Source organism: Canis lupus, chromosome 6 (assembly GCF_003254725.2).
Source record: "Canis lupus dingo isolate Sandy chromosome 6, ASM325472v2, whole genome shotgun sequence".
In the NCBI taxonomy this organism is placed as follows: Eukaryota; Metazoa; Chordata; class Mammalia; order Carnivora; family Canidae; genus Canis; species Canis lupus.
In genome coordinates this window covers 18,923,860-18,947,128 of record NC_064248.1, presented here as the reverse complement: position 1 = coordinate 18,947,128, position 23,269 = coordinate 18,923,860, and the positions used below count along the sequence as shown (strand labels likewise).

General features: G+C 46.4%; 1 protein-coding gene across 2 annotated transcripts in view; it reads left to right on the top strand.

Moving 5' to 3' along the window:
- KATNIP (katanin interacting protein) overlaps window positions 1-23,269 on the top strand; it is a 195,083-nt gene that overhangs the window by 17,781 nt on the left and 154,033 nt on the right. For both annotated transcript variants that reach the window (XM_025415663.3, XM_025415662.3), the window contains exon 2: window positions 4,084-4,139. In XM_025415663.3, coding sequence (XP_025271448.1) covers window positions 4,084-4,139 — 56 coding nt within the window. The remainder of the gene's footprint in view (window positions 1-4,083; window positions 4,140-23,269) is intronic.

Sequence of the window (23,269 nt, the reverse complement as noted above, 5' to 3'; positions counted from 1 at the left end):
GAGATGGAAAAATATTCCATGCTCATGGATTGGCAGAATTAATATTGTGAAAATGTCAATGTTACCCAGGGCAATTTACATGTTTAATGCAATCCCTATCAAAATACCATGGACTTTCTTCAGAGAGTTAGAACAAATTATTTTAAGATTTGTGTGGAATCAGAAAAGACCCCGAATAGCCAGGGGAATTCTAAAAAAGAAAACCATATCTGGGGGCATCACAATGCCAGATTTCAGGTTATACTACAAAGCTCTGGTCATCAAGACAGTGTGGTACTGGCACAAAAACAGACACATAGATCAGTGGAACAGAATAGAGAACCCAGAAGTGGACCCTCAACTTTATGGTCAACTAATATTCGATAAAGGAGGAAAGACTATCCATTGGAAGAAAGACAGTCTCTTCAATAAATGGTGCTGGGAAAATTGGGCATCCACATGCAGAAGAATGAAACTAGACCACTCCCTTGCACCATACACAAAGATAAACTCAAAATGGATGAAAGATCTAAATGTGAGACAAGATTCCATCAAAATCCTAGAGGAGAACACAGGCAACACCCTTTTTGAACTCAGCCACAGCAACTTCTTGCAAGATACATCCACGAAGGCAAAAGAAACAAAAGCAAAAATGAACTATTGGGACTTCATCAAGATAAGAAGCTTTTGCACAGCAAAGGATACAGTCAACAAAACTCAAAGACAACCTACAGAATGGGAGAAGATATTTGCAAATGACGTATCAGATAAAGGGCTAGTTTCCAAGATCTATAAAGAACTTCTTAAACTCAACACCAAAGAAACAAACAATCCAATCATGAAATGGGCAAAAGACATGAAGAGAAATCTCACAGAGGAAGACATAGACATGGCCAACATGCACATGAGAAAATGCTCTGCATCACTTGCCATCAGGGAAATACAAATCAAAATCACAATGAGATACCACCTCACACCAATGAGAATGGGGAAAATTAACAAGGCAGGAAACCACAAATGTTGGAGAGGATGCGGAGAAAAGGGAACCCTCTTACACTGTTGGTGGGAATGTGAACTGGTGCAGCCACTCTGGAAAACTGTGTGGAGGTTCCTCAAAGAGTTAAAAATAGACCTGCCCTATGACCCAGCAATTGCACTGTTGGGGATTTGCCCCAAAGATACAGATGCAATGAAATGCCGGGACACCTGCACCCCGATGTTTCTAGCAGCAATGTCCACAATAGCCCAACTGTGGAAGGAGCCTCGGTGTAAGATGAATGGATAAAGAAGATGTGGTTTATGTATACAATGGAATATTACTCAGCCATTAGAAATGACAAATACCCACCATTTGCTTCAACGTGGATGGAACTGGAGGGTATTATGCTGAGTGAAGTAAGTCAATTGGAGAAGGACAGTGTATGTTCTCATTCATTTGGGGAATGTAAATAATAGTGAAAGGGAATAGAAGGGAAGGGAGAAGAAATGTGTGGGAAATATCAGAAAGGGAGACAGAACATTAAGACTCCTAACTCTGGGAAACGAACTAGGGGTGGTGGAAGGGGAGGAGGGCGGGGGGTGGGAGTGAATGGGTGATGGTCACTGGGGGGGGGCACTTGACGGGATGAGCACTGGGTGTTATTCTGTATGTTGGTAAATTGAACACCAATAAAAAATAAATTTATTAAAAATTTAAAAAAAGGGATGGTGTATAAAATATGGCCCAGAGAGATCCTGTGGGATCCTGTGACTTATCTAAGATCCCATAACTGGTCAGCTATCCACTGGACCAGGTCCCTAAGCATGGGTCTGACCAGCACCAGAAGGGCTGCAGCCAGACTCTGGGGACTGTCATATTTGCCCCTGGATTAGCTCTGTTTTCCTTCTGCTCTCTAGCTTTATTCTAGGCCCATTTTGCCCCTGTTGTCATCTTTCTTCCTCGGTACTGCTTCTGCTGGTAGAATGCTCTGGTCTGACCCCTGGTCTCTACCCTTCTCTATACCCTTCTAGCTCCAGGCCAATCTCCTGGCTCCTGGCTGTGCCCTGCGTGGCCTACCACCTGGCATGCCATCTCCTCTTGTCAACCCTAGGGCCTACAGTGAGTCCTTTCACTGACAGCTAGATCAGACATGGTCAAGCGTATCTGGGAGCCATCCACCCTAGTTCCTCTTCCAGAGCATTGGGGATCAGGAGATTGGGATAAAATTGGCCCAACAACCCAGATCACCTGATCCTTAATTCTGGGCCTTTTCCCTAATTTTTTAAATTAATGAACTTTATTTTTTAGAGGAGTTTTAGGGGGATCCCTGGGTGGCGCAGCGGTTTAGCGCCTGCCTTTGGCCCAGGGCGCGATCCTGGAGACCCGGGATCGAATCCCACGTCGGGCTCCCGGTGCATGGAGCCTGCTTCTCCCTCTGCCTATGTCTCTGCCTCTCTCTCTCTCTCTGTGACTATCATAAATAAATAAAAATTAAAAAAAAATTTTAGAGGAGTTTTAGGTTCATAGCAAAGTTGGGTAGAAAGTACAGAGTGTTCTCATACACCCCCTGTCTGCACACACATACAGCCTCCCCCCACTGTTGGCATCGAGCACCTCAGTGGTATATTAAGTGGGTGTCTGTGGAATACAAGGGCAGGTAAGCAGTCAGTCTCAGATCACTTTGTTCTGCCTTGGCATTCTCTGGTCTGGTAGTCTGTCCCCCAGGGCAGGTGGCTGCTGACAGCATCAAAATTCACGCATGGAGATAGCCCTGCTCTAGCCCTCTGCCTTCTCTGTCTTTCCAACTAATTTCAAATTCCTGGAGCTGGGGTTCCAATTGACTGTGGTTGGGTCAGGTATTCATCCCCAGGGCATCATACTGAGATTGGGGTTCTGTACAGTCATGGCTGCCAGGGGACTCCCCTCTGAGGACAGGAAGGAGAGTAAGAAAGAAGAAGGCAGTTTAGGGTGTCCTTATAAGCTGAGCAGATAACCCAAAAGACATCTACTATACCATGATACTGTATAATCCAGGGTCTCCTATAAATTTTCCCTCTGCCTTTTTTCCAAATCCTTTATTAATATTGGCCCCAAATTTCTGGCCATTGCCAGAGGTTCATCTTTGGACCTTTGCTCTTCCCCTTAGTCTCACTTTCTTAGAGTGTTATCCTTTGACTTGTACTTCATCACCAGCTATGAGGTCCCCTACCCCCCCGTCCTCCAAACCTGTGTAGACCTACCACAAGTGGCCACATCCAGAGACAAATGTCTTTCCTCTGAGACTGGGTCCCCACTTCTTACCTCTCATAAATAATCACTAAGCCTTTTTGCTCCTGCTTTGGAGTACTCTTGGCTAATAGGACATGTGGTACTGATTTTCTCACAAATAGCCACCCTCTGGATAATTTGGAAGACACATTGACAATGCACAGCGGTTCGCATTTTACATTTTAACACCAAGGCAATCCATTAATTTTCCATCAAGGAATCCTTTTATAATGGACACTTTCATAAGAGTTGTGAAAACTGCATTTGGAACAGCATATTTAAACCCTATGATGTTGAGCTGTTGAATTTATATGTACTTTCAAATGTTAGTCTTCCAGTTTTCTAAGAAAAGCAGCATTCTCTCTGAAATTGCCCGTTATATGGGAAATGCAGGTGATTACTGCTAATTCACATCTGTACTATCACCTAGGTGGCGAGTTTGGGGGTTTGGTGAAGCGCATTGGTATGCACTCATCAAAGGTTATGTGTATGTGCACAGTGGAAGGCATTTTTGTGGAAGGCATTTTATATAATTCCAAACAATTTAATAAAAATGTAATTCGACTGGGAAATCTACAGCTGGCCCTTGCAGAGTGCAGATAATGTTCCAGATTAAAGAGCTGAGGCTTTGTTCATTACAGTCAAATAACGTAAGTGTGTGAATTACCATTTCCTTGCCGTTGGTCTATTTCAAGAGTATGCCATTTTCCCACTATAATAATAGACTACATTTTCTTAAAATCATTTGATTATGATTGGTCCCGTCTATTCAGTTTGCAAATAAAAGGCTTTTGCAGTGATAAACTAGCTGTTTTAAAATAGCCTTAATCTCTGGTTCTGCTTTTGAACCGCTACAGGTCAGACTCTGCGAAAGGGTGACAGAAGCCGCTCGTGCTCGCGGGAGAAAAAGGAGGTAAATGTGGTCACTGGTGAAGGTGGGTGGGAAGCATCTGTGTTTGAAAGGACCTGAGGGAGCATGCTGGTGAGTAAGGATTCCTGGATTTCCTGCTTGGGTCTCTCTGAGTTTCAGGCTTGAATCCTGGACCAAATGAGAGGTGACACCTAGAATTCTCAACCAAAGTGTCACTTGTAGTAACAATCTCTTACGAAGTGGATCAGTTAGCTTTGTCTGCGTAACAAATCAAACCCACATTTCAGTGATGTGAAACAACGGCTGTGCATTTAGTTCGTGATTCTGTGAGTTGTCAGTTTGGGCTAGGCAGTTCTGCTGATTTCAGCTGGACTTAGGCATTTGCAGTGAGCCACTGTGTCACCTTGGGGATGGCTGATATCAGTAGTATGTTTTGGCTCTCTTTCAGTGCTTTCTCGTCTACCAGCAAGCCAGCCAGCTTTGTTCATATGGGGGTTCAGGGAGTCAAGAACATGAAGAGGGGAAGCTGCAGGAACTCTCAAGTCCTGGGCTTGGAACCAGCATGGTGTCACTTTTCCCACTTTGTTTTCTTTAAAGCAAGTCACATGGTCAGGCCAGATTGAAGGGGTGGGAATAGGCCTCACCTCTGGATGGGAAATCTACAAATATTGTGGCCATTCTTGAAACCCGCAGCACTGAGCCCACCTGCTCTGTACTTGGCATAAGGGATGAGAGAGACAGCCCTGATCTCAGGGTGTGCTTGGTGAAGATGGAAGGGATGTGCAACAGGATCATTATAATGCCATGTGAGAAGGACAAAGAGAGTGGAATTTCAATACAGAAAAGGGGTCTCCTGACTCTGCCAGTGGTCTCCAGAAAGGCATGCAGCAAAGCCTCTAAAAGAACAAGTAGCAGTTTTTTGGGCCAAGTAAAGAGCATAGTCAAAGTCCGAGAAAAACAGAAGGTTGCAAGATTACTGAGTCGGAGGGTACAAAGTGGAAGCAAGGACCCCGAGGTTATCACAGGGCCCTTGGATCAAGTCTCAAGCTCATAGGAGTCTGGATTTGAGTCTTAGGTTGTGGCAGATGGGTGTAGGGGTACCAGGGTGTGAAGGCATGTGACTCATCATAAGTATGGACCAATGTTGAAATTCATCAGCTCTTACCTGCTGCATCCTCAGAGTTGGCCTCACCTCAGCCAACTGAGGCAGGTCGAGGTTGGACCACGAAGGACCTCCTGCAGTAGCTGTCATCCTGCCCCCTCTTGTCTCCTTTCTCCTCTGTAGCCAGAATAGCCAGTGTGGGTTTTCTTCTTATTTAAGCATCCTACCTGGTTCACAGGCTGGGACTTTGGTGCTGCTTGAAAACATCTAAATGTCAGCCCTGATGGCCATTCTAGAAACTGAAGCAGGGTGGGTTCTGTTGCTCCTTCCTGGTAGGAACATTTTTCTGGAAGCAGGAGCAGGCGTGCCTATCTCCCACAAGGTCCTTCCAGGGACTTGGAGGGTAGAGGAGCCAGAACAGGAGTGAGCACAGGCCCACAGGCTCCTGGCCTCCTTTAGGGAAGTGACCTAGGGTGGGGACCAACCCCTACACCCCTCCATCCCCCCAGCCAGAAATGAACTGTTTCAACCTAACAGAGGCTTTCAGTCACAGAGTAACATCATCACATTTATCCACATTAAGAGATTTGCTAGGAATCAACAGAGCAGGGCAGCAGGTAACTAGTTGAGATACTCGTTTCCACCTCTCTCTTTCTCCTTGGCAACAAGACTCCCTAATTGCTGCTTTCCTGGCTACTCCCATCATGCCAGTTGCCCGAGAGCATTTCAGATCACTCCTCTTCTGCAAAGTGCTTGAAATGAGAAAAAAACAGAGCAGAGATATTTATCACAATATCTAACTTTCACCCCGAAAGATATTTAAAATGGTTTTAGGCCTTTCTGAAAAAGAGGGTTCTGACTCTCCTAACAGGGCTTTTGTTTGGTTAGAAAAACAAGAGAAAGAAACAAAGAGCAAGCTACTAGAATGCTCATCTTGATATATTATAACATGCTTTTCCTGCCCTCCTCCTCCTCCCACATCCCTCCCCCATCACCTGCAAAATTGTACTTGCTGACACTCTGTGCCTTACACAAGATGCCAGGTATAGATCAGACTCTGTCACCATGAAAGGCAAGGAGAAGACAAGCTGTTTGGAACAAGCAGACAGGGAGGTGCATCATGTTGCTTCGGTAGTGAGGTGTCATAGACTTGCTCACCCCATGGCAGGTGAACATGCTGTTTCCTTCCTGGGTCGGGACTGGGTACCCGTCTGTGTGGTCATGGCACAACATGGCGAAGTGAGGAGGGGAGGCTGTTCTCAACGAGCTCATCAGGCCAAATTCAAGCCAAAGATGTTTTATTTGGCCTAGACTCTTATTATATTTTTTTGAAAATTAGATGCCTGCATTTACGACTTTCACATAAAAATGCCCACTTCTGGCTTCTTTGATAAAATGGAGAAGAGCATTCTTCTCTAAGGGAAGAGCAGAGGCCTTATTCAATAAGGCAACACTAGGGAATGGCTGGTGTTGAGGTAGGCACCCCGCTCTCTGTGGGGTCCTCCATTCAGCCATCCCCTGCCCTCCACACACAGCTACCCAGTAGCAAACAGGTACCAGCAACCATATTGTGGCAGCCCCGTGCCGAGTGCTGTGTGTCAGCAGTCACAAACACTGTTGCACACTAGAATAACCCAGGAGCTTTTTTTTTTTTTTAAGATTTTATTTATTTATTCCTGAGAGATACAGAGAGAGAGAGAGGCAGAGACACAGGCAGAGGTTGAAGCAGGCTCCAGGCAGGGAACCTGACATGGGACTCGATCCAGGGTCTCCAGGATCACGCCCTGGGCCGAAGGCAGCGCTAAACCGCTGAGCCCCCGGGCTGCCCCCCAGGAGCTTTTTAAATACCCCAAAGTTTAGGCCTCTTTCCAAACCAGTTAAATCAGAATCTCTGGGGGTGGGGCCCAGGCTTCAAAATTTTATAACCACCTCCTAACCACAGGTGAAAGCCAGTGCTTGGTCTGTGTTAAGTAACTCTTGTCCTCGTCCTTTCCTGAGTACTGCATGCCTGTATGGCCCCAAAACACCCCAGTTCTCAAAGCCCTCCCACAGATACACATAAAACCCCAACAGGTGCCAGAGGAGGGAGAGCAGGCTTCCTGGAAGAGGCAGCTTGAACCCCGAGGTCTTGGAAGGGCTACAGTCTTTGCAGAAACATGCATCTAATGGCTAGCTGGAAGCCAATAGATACTTTTCTCCGTTTAGCTAGGTAAAAATATTCTCGGCCTTGTCTCTAACAAGTATTCATGGTTTCTGCCTGTGGAGATTATATAGTGTTTATGGCCCTTGGTCATGAATTATTAATGATTTTGAAATTGTGGTCATTGTAGTTTACTCAAAAATCATTAGGAAATAAATTTATCACACAGTGCTCAAAAAAAGTAGAAAAGAAAATCACGAAGGAGGGAAAAAAAGTCTTTATTCATCAGCTCCCCAGCACCGTGGGGCTCATGGGCATGGCACTGGAGACACATCCTATGACACAGAGCCACAGGGGCCCCAAGAAAATGAATTAGTTCCCACAATGCATTCCTCCTGTCTCAGACAGATCCCAGTCATATGACCTTGGATGATTCTCTTGACTCCTCATACCGCCTTTTGAGATTTTTGTTTACTGGGCAGTAATGTGTTAAAGTACCCTGCACGATGCCAGACCTGTAGTAAGCATTCCATAAATATTCGTTGTTATGGTATTTTAATCATTTCTTAGCATGTCTAATATTTAGCAGAGAGATATTCATGTCCTTGGACAGAGAAGGTGCACAATTATATTTCTTACTGAAGGGGTCTCCCTTGCTCCAGCTGGACTTTGGGCTGATTCCAGCCTTCCAATCTCCTGGCTGTGTGCCCTCAGGCAGGTGGGCCCAGGCAGGCTAGATCCAGTGCCCCTACTCTGAAGCAGTCTGAGAGTCTCCTGTGATAATGCCCTGCTGCCTTTTGCAGCTGATTGGAGATTCTGAAAAATGCTCTTAACAGCACACTCATCGGCTGAGCTCACTTTGTAAAGGACTGCAAAAGTCATTTAACTCAACCACCTAGAAAATGTTAAGCTTTCCCTCTGCATGCAGGTACAAGCGTATGCACACACTGCATGCTTACACATACACACACATGCACAAGCACTTCCTGCTACTAAGCAAAGCCACTCAGTGCAAGGACTAGAGACTCCTTCCATCTTTGCCACATGGCAAGAGGAACTGGATCTCAGGAGAACACAGTGAAGGAGAGAGTCCAGGAATTAGGCTGCTTCCGGGGATGGGGAATGCTGGATGACCCTCTCTTTGGACCATCACAGACATGCCACCCTGCCCCTCTGGTCTATGCACCTGTCATTGTCTTGATGCTCTTCCCTATCCTTCCTTCTCCCTCCCCTTCCCTACCTTCCTTCTCCCAGTTCAGACACAGAAAGAGAGTCTGATTGACCTGGTAATCAATACCAAAGGGTATTCAGGGGACACAGTGCTCTTGATTTCAGCCCCATCAGATGCCCTCTCAAGAAGCAACCACAGTAAGCAATGGCTTGTGTGTCCTTCCAGAAATCCTTCCATAGCTGTGCAACTATGCAGAGCATATCTGTCCTTCCCTGTCCCAATGATAGCACAGCAACACATGCTGCTTTTTTTCTTGAATTTTTTTTTTTTATTTAATAACGTGTCTTGGAGAGCATTCCATAGCAGGACATGTGCACAGACCTCGTCCATTCCTCTTTATGGCTGTACAGTGCTCCATTGTGAATGCACAGAAACACGGTCCTTTCTTTGAAACCTTTAGGGCCAAAGGTATTTCACTGTTTTAGAATTTAGAAAGTAATACCATCCCAGTATGGCCTAGAACAACACCCTATAATCAAACATATTAATGTTATCTGCAGGGAAACATAAATATTCATACTAACCAGGATAGATAAAGGCTGTAAGTTTCATATTAGTTCTGATCCGGTTTTATACCAAATAAATGCGTGTAAGGGAGTGTGGACCTGTCCATAGATATATCACTGTCCCTGGTTGACAACCTTCTAGGCTACTAAGAGAATTTGCTGCTTTAAGAGTACTTTATCTTATTTTATTTTAAGATTTTTTTTTTATTATTCATAAGAGACACAGAGAGAGAGAGGCAGAGACATAGGCAGAGAGAAAAGCAGGCTCCCCGTGGGGAGCCTGATGCAGGACTCAATCCCAGGATGCCGGGATCATGCCCTGAGCCAAAGGCAGACAATCACTAAGCCACCCAGGTGTCCCTGTAAAAGTACTTTAAAGAATACCCTAGAGCAGACCTCTTTGTGCACAGGTCCAGAAATTGCCAAAGGTTAAATTCTTAAAAGTAGGATGACTGACTCAAAGGGTATGCACTTTTTATTTTTATTTTATTTTATTTTAATTCATAGAGACAGAGAGAGAGAGAGGCAGAGACACAGGCAGAGGGAGAAGCAGGCACCATACAGAGAGCCCGACGTGGGACTCGATCCCGGGTCTCCAGGATCATGCCCTGGGCTGCAGGCGGCGCTAAACTGCTGCGCCACCGGGGCTGCCCGGTATGCACTTTTTAAAACTGGTCATTTCCATTTTGTCTCCCAACAGCATAAGAGAGGCAGTGCTTTTTGTTCTAGGCTACCTGGTAGCATACTGGCCAGATTGATGTGTGGCTGCCCACACCAGGACCATTTGATGGCCACCCCTGCATGCTCTCTAGTCCGCTTTCCTTAGCAGGGAGTAGGAGCAGGGCAGCTGTCCTGAGAAGGATTTGGAGGCATGTCTAGCACCTTGATTTCTGAAAGCCATCTGTCCCAGGCCCTTGGCTCTCAGCACCTTGTCTGGCTGGTTGCAGCAGCACCAATGGGACTGGTGACTTGTCCTGTAAGTTTCAGACTCTACTAGCCACATAGTCTGCAGACCCTTCTTCCTCATTTCAAGTCCCAGTGTTCTGGGCCACTTCAGCCTTCTGGGGAATCGGGTGCCAACCCTTCCATCATATTTATAGATTTCAACCCCTTTGTTTAAAAATTTTAAAAATAAAAAAAAAATGAAGCAGGCAGGGGGGAGAAAAAACAATTCAAGTTGAGAGTCCTGTGTTACAAGAGCCTGTCCAATTTGACGGCTGATGTTCCAAATCCACACTTTTCCCGAAACGAAAGCTTTACGTTCACATTTCTGGGCAGAGAAGGACTAAATCCATTTTCTAGCCAAGTGCATTCCCAGTTATGAAGTTACAGCTGTCAGGCTTTCTGTCTCTTGAGGGCTTGGTTTCTGTAGGTCCGGGAATTTTGAAGTGGGAGGCCGTCAGGACATCGACAACTTCTGATCACTCCAGAGCAAACAAGTCACGTGGTGGGGTTAGAAGCCACTCAGCAAAGTAGTGGAGTCTGAGAACCCTGGAAGCAAACAGCCTGATTCCTAGTGGAGCCCCATCACTCAGGCCAGTTGCCTATTCTGCCTGTGACTTGATCTCCTAAAGAGTAGGGATCATAGAGAGCCTGCCTCAGAAGGTCGTGGGAAGAATTCAGTGATTCAATACATGTCAAGTGCTTGCAGGGGTGCCTGGCCACCTACGAGGAGCTCAATAAATGTTGTATCCTGTAATTTAGGACTGGCAGGGGCAGAGCAGCCTGTTGAGAAAGCTAATCCCTTCAGAGTCAGAGGTGGATGAGAGTTCTGGCCACAGAAAAGTGAGCTACAATTGGGCCAGTGTTCCTCACCCCTTTGGGGTGATGGAAACTCATCACACCCAAAGGCCAGCCTACCGTGAGACCCCTGCAATCAGGCCAGGAGCCACAGGAGATGTGTCCGCAGACCTGGTGCCAGGAACCCACGTTTGACAGCAAGGCCAAGACGAAAGCCTCAGAAAGCAAAGAGAATCAATTTCTGATAAAATGCCAGGAAGGAGATTGACGTGTCGGAAACCTTCCTGGTATCAGCTTAGCTTCCAGCACAAGATTAAACTCTAGGAAAAACCCATCAGAGAGCCGCAATTTGTGACCAGAGAGAGATAATGTTGACAGCTTCCCCTTCCCAGGTCTGTTTTGGATAAACAATGTGCCCTTCAACAGAGCTTCATCAGAGTTTTCTCCATTTCCAGATCTGAGGCATGAAATTGCCTTGAAAGTGTCTCCTTTTTCCTCCCAACCCCCAAATTCACTTTTGTAGAATACAGAATGTTGGTTAGAAAACAGAATGATACTGTCTAAGAGAAGGAGCTTCCTGCGAATTCCTCTTGAAAGGTATGTCTGCAGGGGGAGGAAGGGCCTATCAGAATGTAAGAGCTATCCCTTCAGTCTGTGGATCCTTCTGGAAGAGCAGGACAAGGGCCATGACAGTGGTAGGCCATGTGGGCTCCAGCCACCACTGCTGACCATGGGCACACTTCCTGTCCCCTCACTGGGCCTCCATTTCCTCTGCGTCCCCCAGTCTGACAAGAGCCATCCACCTGTGACATCCATTTCCTTAGGGTTCACAGGCTGTCTCTTGGACTCCCCTCCTCAAACTAGCTTCATCTAGAAAGGGAATTTGTTGCCTCACCTAGCCAAAAAGTTCTGGGCGCGGCTGAATGCAGTCATGCTCATTCAGTCCCTCTAGACTCATCCATGACAGGACTTTCCCCAGCAGGCTGTTGCATCTCAGAGCAAGCTAGCTGCCAGCAGCCCCAGGCTGGAGGGCACTTGGGGGAAAGGCACAGGCGCTGGAGCCAGACAGCCTGGGGTTGAATCCCAGTTCCTCACTTACCAAGTGCGTATCTGCCTGTGGGCCTTCATATGTAGAATGGGTATACTGGTGGTGCCCACCTTATCGGGTCATCGGGGGTGCTCTGAGCGGTGCCTGGCATGTAGTATACCCAGAAAAAGTGACAAGTGCTTTATCCACTCCTTTCCTTCCTATAATTACTATAATTATTTCAACAACTGTAGCTAGAGAGAGCAATGTGCGACGCATTGCCAGCCCAGGGTTTTATACCACTCCAGTGACGGGGATCGGGGTGGGGTTGGGTTGACCCCATGTGAAGCACATGCTGAGGAAGGGGTGTTTTCCCAAAGGATAATCAGGATCCTGTTACCAGAAGACAGGGAGGTGGGGAAGGCTAGACAGCAGGCAGAAGGCAGCGGCTGTCCAGCACACGGCCATCTCGCACTGGGGACAGTGGGGCTGACAGTAGTGCAGTTGTTAAATCCCCATGAGACCTCGTGAGGCGAGCAACATTTTCCTCCTCTTGTAAGTGAGGGACCTGGGCTCTCAGCAAAGAGGCAAGCTGTCCCAGCCACCGCAGCAAGTCCAGGGCCACGCTGATCCTCCATATTCTGTGCACCGTGAAAAGTGGCAAGTGCATGCCTCACCCCAGAGGGACCTCAGGCAAGTTCTGTGACCATCCCAGGGTCGTGGGGCAGCGCCCACAGGTCCAAGGGTTGAGGGTATTTGATCCATCTGGGCTGCACAAGAGCAAGTCCTGACTGCCTTGCTGCAAATGGCCCAACCCACACAGTACTGGGGCCTCATTGACAGCTTGGGAAGCACATAGTTGCCCAAAACACTCACTTTGGAAATGTCTCTTATGGCTGTGGCCTCTGCTGTGTCACCAATGACAGGCTTCCTAATGTCTTCGTCCAGAGGCATACATTGGGTGCAGTTGGCACAGCAACTCGGCTGCATGTGGCTGTTACCTTTTCTTGGCCATCTTGGAAATGAGGCCCCAAGAGCAAGGATCAGTTTCTTTATCTGTAAAATGGGCATCTTCGGTACTTCCTCCCAAGTTTGAGGCCTCAGGGAGGTTAAGAGAGATGAACACACCAACTGGCTCTCTTACAGGTCACTTTCCCTCTTCTCCCCATGGACCCTATCGCTGGCTCAGAGTTATCCGGAGGACTACATCCATCCTCCTGGGGTCACAGGAAAGCGAATAGGAAGGCAGGGGCAATGACAGCCAGATCATGCCAAGCTGAGATAGATCTGATATTCTCTGCATCCCCAAATGCAGTTAATGACAGCTGGAGCCCAATCAGAGGTCAATAAAAAGAGTAGTGCCCTTCCCTGCCCCCACTATATGATTCAGCACAAAACTGTAAAGTATCAGGAAATTCATCGAGGCTCTCCACTTGTTTTCTGTTTCTTTTTTTGATGTAGAAACCTAAACTCTTTCTTTTTACTTTTACTAAAGATTTTTAAATTTTATTTCATTTGAGCAAGAGAGAGCATAAGCACGGGGAGGAGCAGAGGGAGAGGAAGAAGCAGACTCCCCACTGAGCAAGGAACTTGATGTGGGCTGGATCCCAGGACCCTGGGATCATGACCTGAGCTGAAAGCAGATGGTTAACCTGTTAAGCCCTGAGGCATCCTGAAACCTAAACTCTTCCAAAAAAAATTATTTGGGCTGCTCTTGCTTTGCCGATGCCCTGGAAGATGGCACAAGAGAGATAGAATGGCAGGAATAGTCAAGGACAGGGCAGGGCTCTAGCTCAGACTTGCCGGGGCTTGCATCCTGGCTCTAGCTGTGTGGCCTATAGCAAGTTATATTCTTTCGTTATATATTTCCGTGTCTCAATTTCCCCATCTGCAGAATGGAACTGAAAAGGGAGTACCTCAACACGGGGTTGCTGAGCGAAGTAGAGAATAGTGCTTGTGAAGTACTTGGAACCATAGCTGCACCTGCTGTTCAGGTGTGCGTGGCCCATCCTGGCGTCCTATCCATCTGTGCCACCAGGAGGGGGAGCACCAGAGGTGGGGCTGGTGCAGTCCACATTGGCAGGCACCCACCCGGGTCGGGCCTGCATTAGACATTTACCATCTCTTTCTGATTCCAGAACTAATGGATGCTAACTGTAGTGAAATTAGAAAATACAGAAAGGTACACCAATCTGTCATTGTCCTACCACTTAGATAATCTCCATCACTTGCTCCCATGTTTCCTTCTGGCTTTTTTGTGCACAGCTACCTGTATTTCAGAATTAGGGTCATGCTACTAGACAATTAGAAAACGCCTACTTCCATTCTTCTTTTCGCTTTTTATTTATTGAGATGTAACTTATGTATAATGAAGTGGATGATCTTAAGTACATAGTTTTAAGAATTTATACAACTGCATATGCATGTGTTGGCACTACTCCCATCAAAAGATAGAACATTCCTAGCTCCCCAGGAGACAACTTCATGCCAACTTCTTGTTCATACACCTCTCCAAGGGTATTATCTACATCCACTGTCTTGACTCGTAGAAAAGTTTTGCCTGTATTTAATTTTATATAAATGGAATCACAGAGTAAGTACTTATTTTATGTTTTATTGGTTTTCTTTTGAAGATTTTTACTTATTTATTTGAAGGAGAAAGAGAGAGAGCACATGAGCAGGGAGGAACAGCCATGAGAGAGGGAGAAGCAGGCTCCCTGCTGAGCAGGAAACCTGACACGGGGCTCCATCCCAGGACGCTGGGATCATAACCTGAGCTGGAGGCAGACGCTTAACAGACTGAACCACCCAGGCGCCCCAGGTTTCTTGTAAACATATCTGTGAGAGGGGTGCCTGGGTCACGTAGTTAGGTGTCTGACTTGGTTTGGGCTCAGGTCATGATCTCAGAGTTGTGAGATTGAGCCCCTCATCTTTTTTTTTTTTTTTTTTTAAAGATTTTATTTATTTATTCATGAGAGAGGGAGAGGCAGGCTCCATGCGGGGAGCCCGACATGGGACTCGATTCCGGGTCTCCAGGATCACACCCCGGGCTGAAGGCAGCACTAAACCGCTGAGCCACCTGGGCTGCCCTCGAGCCCCTCATCTGGCTCCATGCTCAGCACTGTCTGCTTAAGACTCTCTGTCCCTCTGCCCCTCCCTAAAATAAATAAATAAGCCTTTTAAAAACAAAAAACACTTGTGAGATTCATCTGTCTTTAAGAGTATCAGTAGTTTGTTCCTTATTGCTGTGGTATAGACCTTCAGTTCTTTTATTAGAAGAATTAAATTGCAAAACAATTCGGGTTCATTGTTGTCATTTTAAAAATTCCAAGTTTAGGCATTGAATAAAAATTCCCCTTGAAATTTACCCCAATATCATTCTTCTCCCTGGAAATAACCAGTTCTCAGTGAGATGTTCATCTTTCTGGACCTCATTCTGTTTGTACAATTCTGTTCATTGTTTCCATTGGGAGTGAATTTGGCTGCACATAACAGAAAACCCAGCTAATAATGGCCTAAGTTGGGGCTCAGCAAGCTTTTTCTGTAAAAGGTCAGATAATACATGTTGTAGGCTTCACAGGCCACACTGTCTGTCTCTATCATAACTACTCAGCTCTGTCATTATAGTGCGAAGGCAGCCGTATCAAATATGTAAATGAGTGGGTGTGGCTGTGTTCCAGTAAAACTATCTGCAAAGATAGGTGGCAAGCCAGATTTGGCCTATAGGCTGTAATTGGCTGACCCTTGGCTTAACAGAAGGGATTTGTTTGGCTCCAGTGGCAAGAAATCTGGAAATAGCCTCATAAGAAAAACCTAAATATTTGAGAATGCCTGCAAACTTGCAAATAGTGGGTATTAACAGTCTTTTATATTTTTGCCAATATTCTTGGTCCCTATTCCTGCATTTTGGGTAAATGCCTCTCTCTGATCTTTCAGCTCAGTGATTTTATCTGTATCTGTATCTGTTTCTAGGCTGCTCTTCACTGTCTTTTGATCTTTTTATTTAGATGATTAAATCTTTTCCTCGTGATTTCTAATTAATTCCTCTCCATACTAGGTTATTCTTGTCTGATGGAGACAATGTCCCCTGTTATCCCTCTAAGAATATTAAATATACTTAAAATACTCTGTTTGCATCATTATCCCTGTCTTTGGTTGTTGTTCCTTCTGTTAGTTGAGTTGGCCTGTCTCTTTCGTGGTGTGAGTTTTCCTGGAATGTTTTGTGATTGGTGCATGTGTGCTTCTGTGTTCTGTGAGCTCCTGTTTTCTTTGTGGAGGCCTTTCTTCCTTCCTTCCTTCCTCCCTTCTTTGACAGAGAGTGTGAGCTGACAGGGAGGGGCACAGGGAGAGAGAGAATCTCAAGTAGGCTCTACCCCCAGTGTGGAGTCCAGTGCAGGGCTCAATCTCACAACCCTGAGATCCTGATCTGAGCTAAAATTAAGAGTCAGATACCCAACCAGCTGAGCCACCTGGGTGCCCCTGGATGCATTTCTTTTTAGCCGCCAGTGATCATGTCAAAGGGGTGGAGCTTGCTGCAAGAAGTGTGGAGGTAATAGTTTGTCTTCTGAGCACAGGATCTTCCATTTCCTTCTGGTTATATCCTGCTTTTCTATCCCAGAGAACCCTGCCCCCCTCCAGGCACATATCCTCCAAGCTAGGTGGAGCACAGAGCTACCTGTTAGTACCCCCAACAGGAGTTTGCAATCTGTGTCTTTGAACCTTGACTTTGAGGCCTCTCCTTTTCCTGGAGAATGTGTTGCCTCTGGGTTTGGAGCAACCCAAGACTGCCTTCTCTTTTTATAACAGACCTTCCCAGCTTTTCATTTGGCCCATATTTCTTTTCATTAATCCAGTTCTGTTTGCCATCCCATTCTCAGGGATGTCTTGACATTTTTAATCTACCAGGAGCACCCCTCCTCATTTTCCCATGCTCTTATGGACTTTATTAAAGGGTGGCTCTTCTGTGGGTTTGGCCAGGAGAGGCTGATGTGTGTACTTGCCCTTGGTCTTCCTAACTCGATTCAATCTCAGGGTGACTCCTTGTTATAGTTCTCGCCTTCCTGGCCACTTCCATCTGAACGGGTTCATATTTCTCAAAAAACACACTGTACTGGAACCAAACTGAACATTCCAACAGTGAACCAATCCATGTAGAATATAGGGATGGCATGTGCTTGCTAATAAAAACTGGGTTCAGATACTAACTCTGCTCTCTACTCTATGGGCACATCCATTCAATTCTTTAAGCTTTAGCCTCCTCACCTATCAAATGGGACTAATGATTATAATACCTACCTCACAGATTCACAAGACTATCAGCTGAAATAGTACATCAAGAGTTTAACATGGGACCTGCCACACAGTAGGTGCTGAAACATACTAGTTCCCTTCCTCTTTCTCTGACAAAACTTCTAAGACACTCATTGTGTGCGCTGTGGCAGTGGTAGTTGTTGGCAGCCACACCACAGTTAGCTCATACTGAGCACATTAGCTAAAAGCTCTGTCTTTGTCTCATGAGCTTTCCTTAAGCCAGACTTCTCTCCTAGTGCCTCTCCTTGTATAGGACCTTTACCTTGGCTATGATGCATTCTATCAAGCTGTTCCTGATCCATCTTTAGCCTGTAGAAATTGATCTGAATGCAGATTCCATCATCCAGCTTATCCCGTGTGCCTCCCATCTGAATGTCATCTGCAGACTTAATAAACAGGCTTCAATGGCCATATCTAGCCATTGATAAAATTATGGCTTGGGATAGGACCAAGGACAAAACCTCATGGCATGCCACCCTTCAGGGGAAGAGTAATTTAGATGACTGTGCAAAGTTGATTAATTTGTCCAGTTCCTGGAATCCTATGTCCTTGTGGCTTGATTATAATAATATTAGCATCCATGTACTGGGTCTTATTTGCCACAGGCCAGGCACTGAGGTAAGTGCTTTTCATATATTTTTATTTTCTATAACAAGTCTGCAGGGTAGTATTTGCATTACCTAGGACTTGGTTTAAAAAAAACAAACAAACAAACAAACAATAACTTCAATCTAGCTTTAGCAGAAGAAGGACTATATTACTTCATTACAAGACTCTACAGTGTAGAGGTGCTTGGGTGGCTCAGTCAGTTGGGTGGCCAATTCTTGATTTCAGTTCAGAGCATGATCTCGAGGTTCTGGAATTGAGCCCCATGTCAAGCTCTGTGCCCAGTAGGGTGTGTGCTTGAGGATTCTTTCCCTCCCTCTCCATCTGCCCCCTCTTCCTGCTTGCCCACACGTGTGTACTCTCTCTCTCTCTAAAGTGAATAAATAAATCTTTAAAAAAAAAAAAAAAGACTCTACAGTGTGGGTGCTTCACAGAAGCCAAGGGCAGGAATGAACCTTGTGTTAAGAATGGTGAACCAGAGCTTATGACTTCTAGGGTCCCAGAAAATCCTCTCTATGGTTCTTATCTTTGTGTCAGCATCTGTCATTCTTCTCACTTGGTACAAACCAGCTTTCTCTTTCACGGTCCACCTGGCAGAAAGTAGTCCCACAAGCAACACCTGAGTTTGCTCCTTTCAAGACAGCTTCCAGATCTTCCCTGAACATGTGAATCCCAATTCCCCCAGGATTAGGGGCCTGCCCGGATCGGGTGCCTGCTCCTGGTCCAGCTACCTCCAGTTAGCAATGGGGTAGTAGTGTCCAGATGCGGCCTGTAGGAGTCTCAGTGCTGTAACCTGTGGCCACAGTACAGGCAATGTCCAGAATCCCCCTGCACACTTTACAAGTGAGAGACCCAAAGTCACACAGCTGGTAAGTAGAGAGGACAGGACTTGACCCTGGTTTTGTCTGATGCTCAAGCTTATGTCAATATAACATGCTTCTTATTCTGGGCCACATTGTCCCAGGGCGGCCTCTGTGGTGGGGTCAGTAAGAGCTGACCATGGTCTCAGGCCAGAGAGCTCAAGGGCCACCTTGTGCCATCACCATGGTCCAGCCCCAGCTCGGGGCTCTGAGATTCCTTGGCTTGTTGATTTGCCTGTTTAGTGATTCAGCAGATGCCATTACAGAACTCACAACTTTGTGGAGGGACCTGATCCTTAAGAGTATAACTACAGTCTTTGGAGTCTGGTAAAGCTAGATTCAAATTCTGGTGTTTCACTTTTCTACTGGTGACTCTCTGTGCCTCAGTTTCCATAACTGTAAAGTGGAGGTTATGCAAATACCTGCTTTATTAGTTGTTAAAACGATTCAGTGAGATAATACATATAAACTCCATGTGGTCAGCATAGAGTAATTGGTTCTATAAATGGTAGCAGTTTATCAACTCTGGACCAGGGAGAAGGTACAGGAGTCCAGAGGAGAAAGCCTGTACCTGAGCCAACAGGGCAGCGATGGGGGCCGTGGGCTGGCCAGGGTTTCAGGGAGGAAAGGACATCGGAGCTGGAACAGTGAATGGACAGGAGGATTGGAGTAACTGGCAAAGAAGAACAACTGCAAACACATGAGCATATACAGGAGCTTGAAGGACCAGCGAGTAAGTAGTTCATTGTGAGAGAAGCAAAGAATAGGTACTTTGAGCAAAGGGGGGGTGACTGAGGCCCCAGAGAGAAAACTTTGTTTACACCTTCATATATTGACTTAACAAATATTTGTCAAGTACCTGCTATGTCCCAGGCACTGTCCTGGGTCCCCTCAGTTCTGCAGTGAAGAAGTAGATACACATCTGTGGAGCTTGTGTCCTGGTGGCTAGAGGTAGACACTGAACAAATGAATAAGTGAGACAGGAAGGGTATCAGAGAAAAAACAAAGCAGGGAAGGGGGTGGGGAGTGCTGGGCATGGGGGATGGGAGGGGGTCCTCAGGAGGACCTTCCTGAGAAGGGATCAGAGTCTAAAGGATGTTGGCCAGGGGGTGAGGAGCTAGGACAAAAGTCCTGAGGGTGGAGACTGTGTGGCCCAGTTGGGTGGGGGGGATCAGGGGCAGGGAGGTAGGAGGTGAGAGGCAAGGACACAGGGGTAAATGCTGGGTCTTACAGGGCCTGGTGGCCATTTATAAGGACTTGGGTTTTTGTCTGAGTGAGGAGGGAGCCACAGGAGCATTTTGAGCAGGAGAAGGTCAGAACTAAACAGATTTTAGCAGGATGTGTGTAGAGAATAGACTCTGGGGCAGGGGCCTAAGCTGGAGATGGCTGAGGGCTACAGCAGAATCCCCCGTGGAGGTGATGATGGCTGTGATCGGGGACAGTGGAGGTATAGAGAAAGCGCTGGATCCTGAGCACTCTGAAGGGAGAGCCAGGTGGGCTTGCTGTTGGACTGGCTCTGGGTGGGAGGGAAGGAGAGGGATCGAGAATGGCTTTTAAGGTTCTGAGTACCCAGAAAAAAAGATTCATTAATTCCTGAAGCAGGAAGGGGTGGGAACAGCTTTTAGGGGGAAGACCAGGAATTCAGCTTAAAACCTGTCAAGACCTCGAGCAGGCAACTGGATATGAAAATCTGGAATTCAAAGGGAAAGCCATGTCAAGCTTCATCTATCTAGACTGTGAAACCATTGATTTTTTTTTTTTTTTTTTTTTTTGAGAGAGAGAGCAAGGGTTAGTGGGGTTGGGAAGATGGGTTGGGGGAGGCTGGGGAGGCATACACAGAAAGAATTGTAAGCAGGCTCTATGCTTAGCATGGAGCCAAACAGCAGGAGTGGATCTCTGGACCCTGAGATCATGACCTGAACTAAAATCAAGAGTCAGAGGTTGGGGCACCTGGGTGGCTCAGTGGTTGAGCATCTGCCTTTGGCTCAGGTCGTGATCCTGGGGTCCTAGAATCCAGTTCCCTGAGGGGAACCTGCCTCTCCTTCTGCCTATGTCCCTGCCTCTCTCTCTCTCTCTCTCTCTCTCTGTCTCTCATGAATAAACTCATAAAAAAAAAAAGAGTCAGAGGCCTAACTGACTGAGCCACCCAGGCGCCTCTTTTTTTTTTTTTTTTTTCTTTTTTGAGAAGGGAAGTAGGATGGGTGGAGGTCATTAGTTACACAAGTAATACATGAAAACAACTTCCTTGAGAAAATTATTTTCAAGCCTCTAGATAAGGCTTAAAATCCCTTTTGCCAATTCCCACTCCTCCCAAATCCCAGTCTCCCCCTCTGTTGTAACTGTTGTTGGGAGCATGCACCCTTCCAGACCTTTCTCTGGGCCTCCATATACCCAAGTGTATCTGTAAAATACACATCGTGCTTTGGGAGTGTGTGTATCGTAACAAAATGGTGTCATAATGAATATGTTGTTGGGCGATGTGCTTTTGTAACTCGTAGTTATCCTTCCTGAACTATGTCTTGGAGATCCATCCTTGGTGTTACAAATGAACCTAGGTCTTTATTTATTTGTTTGTTTGTTTGTTTGTTTTAACTTGTTATGGTATGGTAGGGCCAGACTGTGAGTTATTTGGCCATTTTTCCAATGGGAGGGCATTAGCATTTTGTACATTTTTCCTCGGGCACCTGTGTCTTTCCAGAGTCTTCTAAGGAGTGAAATGACTGGGTCTGAATAGATAGAAGCAATACCAGGTTTTGTTTGGTCTTGTTTTGATAGATATTGCCATACAGCCCCCCAAAGTGCCTCTGCCACCTGACTCGCCAGCCTTGGCAGGTTTTTAATGAGGGGAGCTACAGAGATCTGTGTTTTAGAGCAGAGCTCAGTAGTGGGCTGTGGGTTGTAAGGAGCGAGGAGGAAACAGAGACCATGGAATTTGTGGGCTGCTGTCCCACTCTTAGAACCAGCCTTGGGACAGAACACAGGCTACTCTAGGGGCTGGAAGAGACCCTCCCTGCTCTTTCCTTTCCTCCTGCACAAACGAAATGCTGTCTCTCCTACAGCCCACAAGCCTGGCTTCTTCCCTGCCAGCCAGTTTCTATTCCTAGACCTCCTCACCAGCTTGAAGTCATCCCCTTTTGACAAACACACTGGTCAAGACATTATAAAAACACTATTTTTATTAGAGCAGACCAGCTCCTCACTCATCGGGCCTCTTATCCCGCCACCAGCCTGACAACATTCTTTGCCTGCCCCCCCCGTGACGCCGCATCTAAGGTTGGCGCACAACCAGGGTTGTGATTGTCACCAACCCAGCGCCTGTTCTGAGGGTGTGATAGCAGCCCCTCTCTGGAGGCAGACCAAATCCTACACCCAGCTGCTCTCCCCAGAAACAGTTTAGCTCAGCCACAGCCCACACGGGCAAAGGAAAGTGGCGTCCTTAAAACAATTACGTCATCTTCCCATGAATTTCAGGTGGGTGTCCGCTGTGGTATAAAATGCCTTCAGGGTTAGCTCAGAGAGCTGGGTTGGGGGTCCACCAGGAGTTCAGATTTTGTGCTGCTGGAGCTAGAAACTTCTGAATATTTCTAATCAGCATCATCTTTATTGCTAACATGTAACGATCATCTATTACACGCCAGGCCGTATTCTGAACAGTTTATGTTTATAAGGGGGATGCTTTCCATCATACCTATTTCTTTTGTTTTTTATTGAGATCTAATTGCCGTAACACAAAATTTACCATTTTCAGGTGCACAATTTCAGTGGTAGTTAGCATATTCATAGTGCTGTGCGATCATTGTTACTACCTAATCCCAGAATGTGTATATCCCCCCAGAGAGAAAGCTGTACCCATTAGTGGTTACTCCCTATTTCTCCTTCCCCCAGGCCCTGGCATCCATCAGTCTGCTCTCTTTGTCTGTGGATTTGCTTGTTCTGGACATTTCATATAAATGTCTGGCATCTCTCACTGAGCATAATGTTTTCGGGGTCCACCCATGTTGTAGTGTGTGTCAGCACCCCATTCCTTTCTGTGACCTAACAACATTCTGTTGTATGGAGATAGCACACCCTGTTTATCCATTCATCCATTGAAGGACAAGCCGGGTTGCTTCTGCTTTTTGGCTGTTATGCACTATGCTGCTAGAACATCATCCTAGTTTGACAGCCAAGAAAACTCAGACACAAGTACCATTTGCCACTCACTCAAGCAGGATGGGATTCCTACCCAGACATCTGGCTCCAGAGCCAAGTCCCAGCCACCCCTCCCAGCTGCTCGGCAGTCCAATGAAGACCCGGGAATTGAGGGCCTATGTCATATACCTCCATGGCAACCATATTTCAGAATTAAAAATTGGGTCCTGTGGGGGCGCCTGGGTGGCTCAATTGGTTGGGCCACTGGCTCTTGATTTTGGCTCGGGTCATGATCTCAGGGTGCAGGGATTGAGACCTGCATCAGGCTCAGCAAGGAGTCTGTTTAAGGATTCTTATTCTCCCTCTGCCCCTCCCCCTGCTCCTGCTCTCTCCCTCTCCCTTTCTCTCCTTCTCCTTCTCTCTCAAATAAATAAATTTTTAAAAATTGGATCCTATGGTGCAAGGAATTCGTCATAGTTTTGGGACTTGGGTCTGTCTTATTTGCATTCCGGACCATGT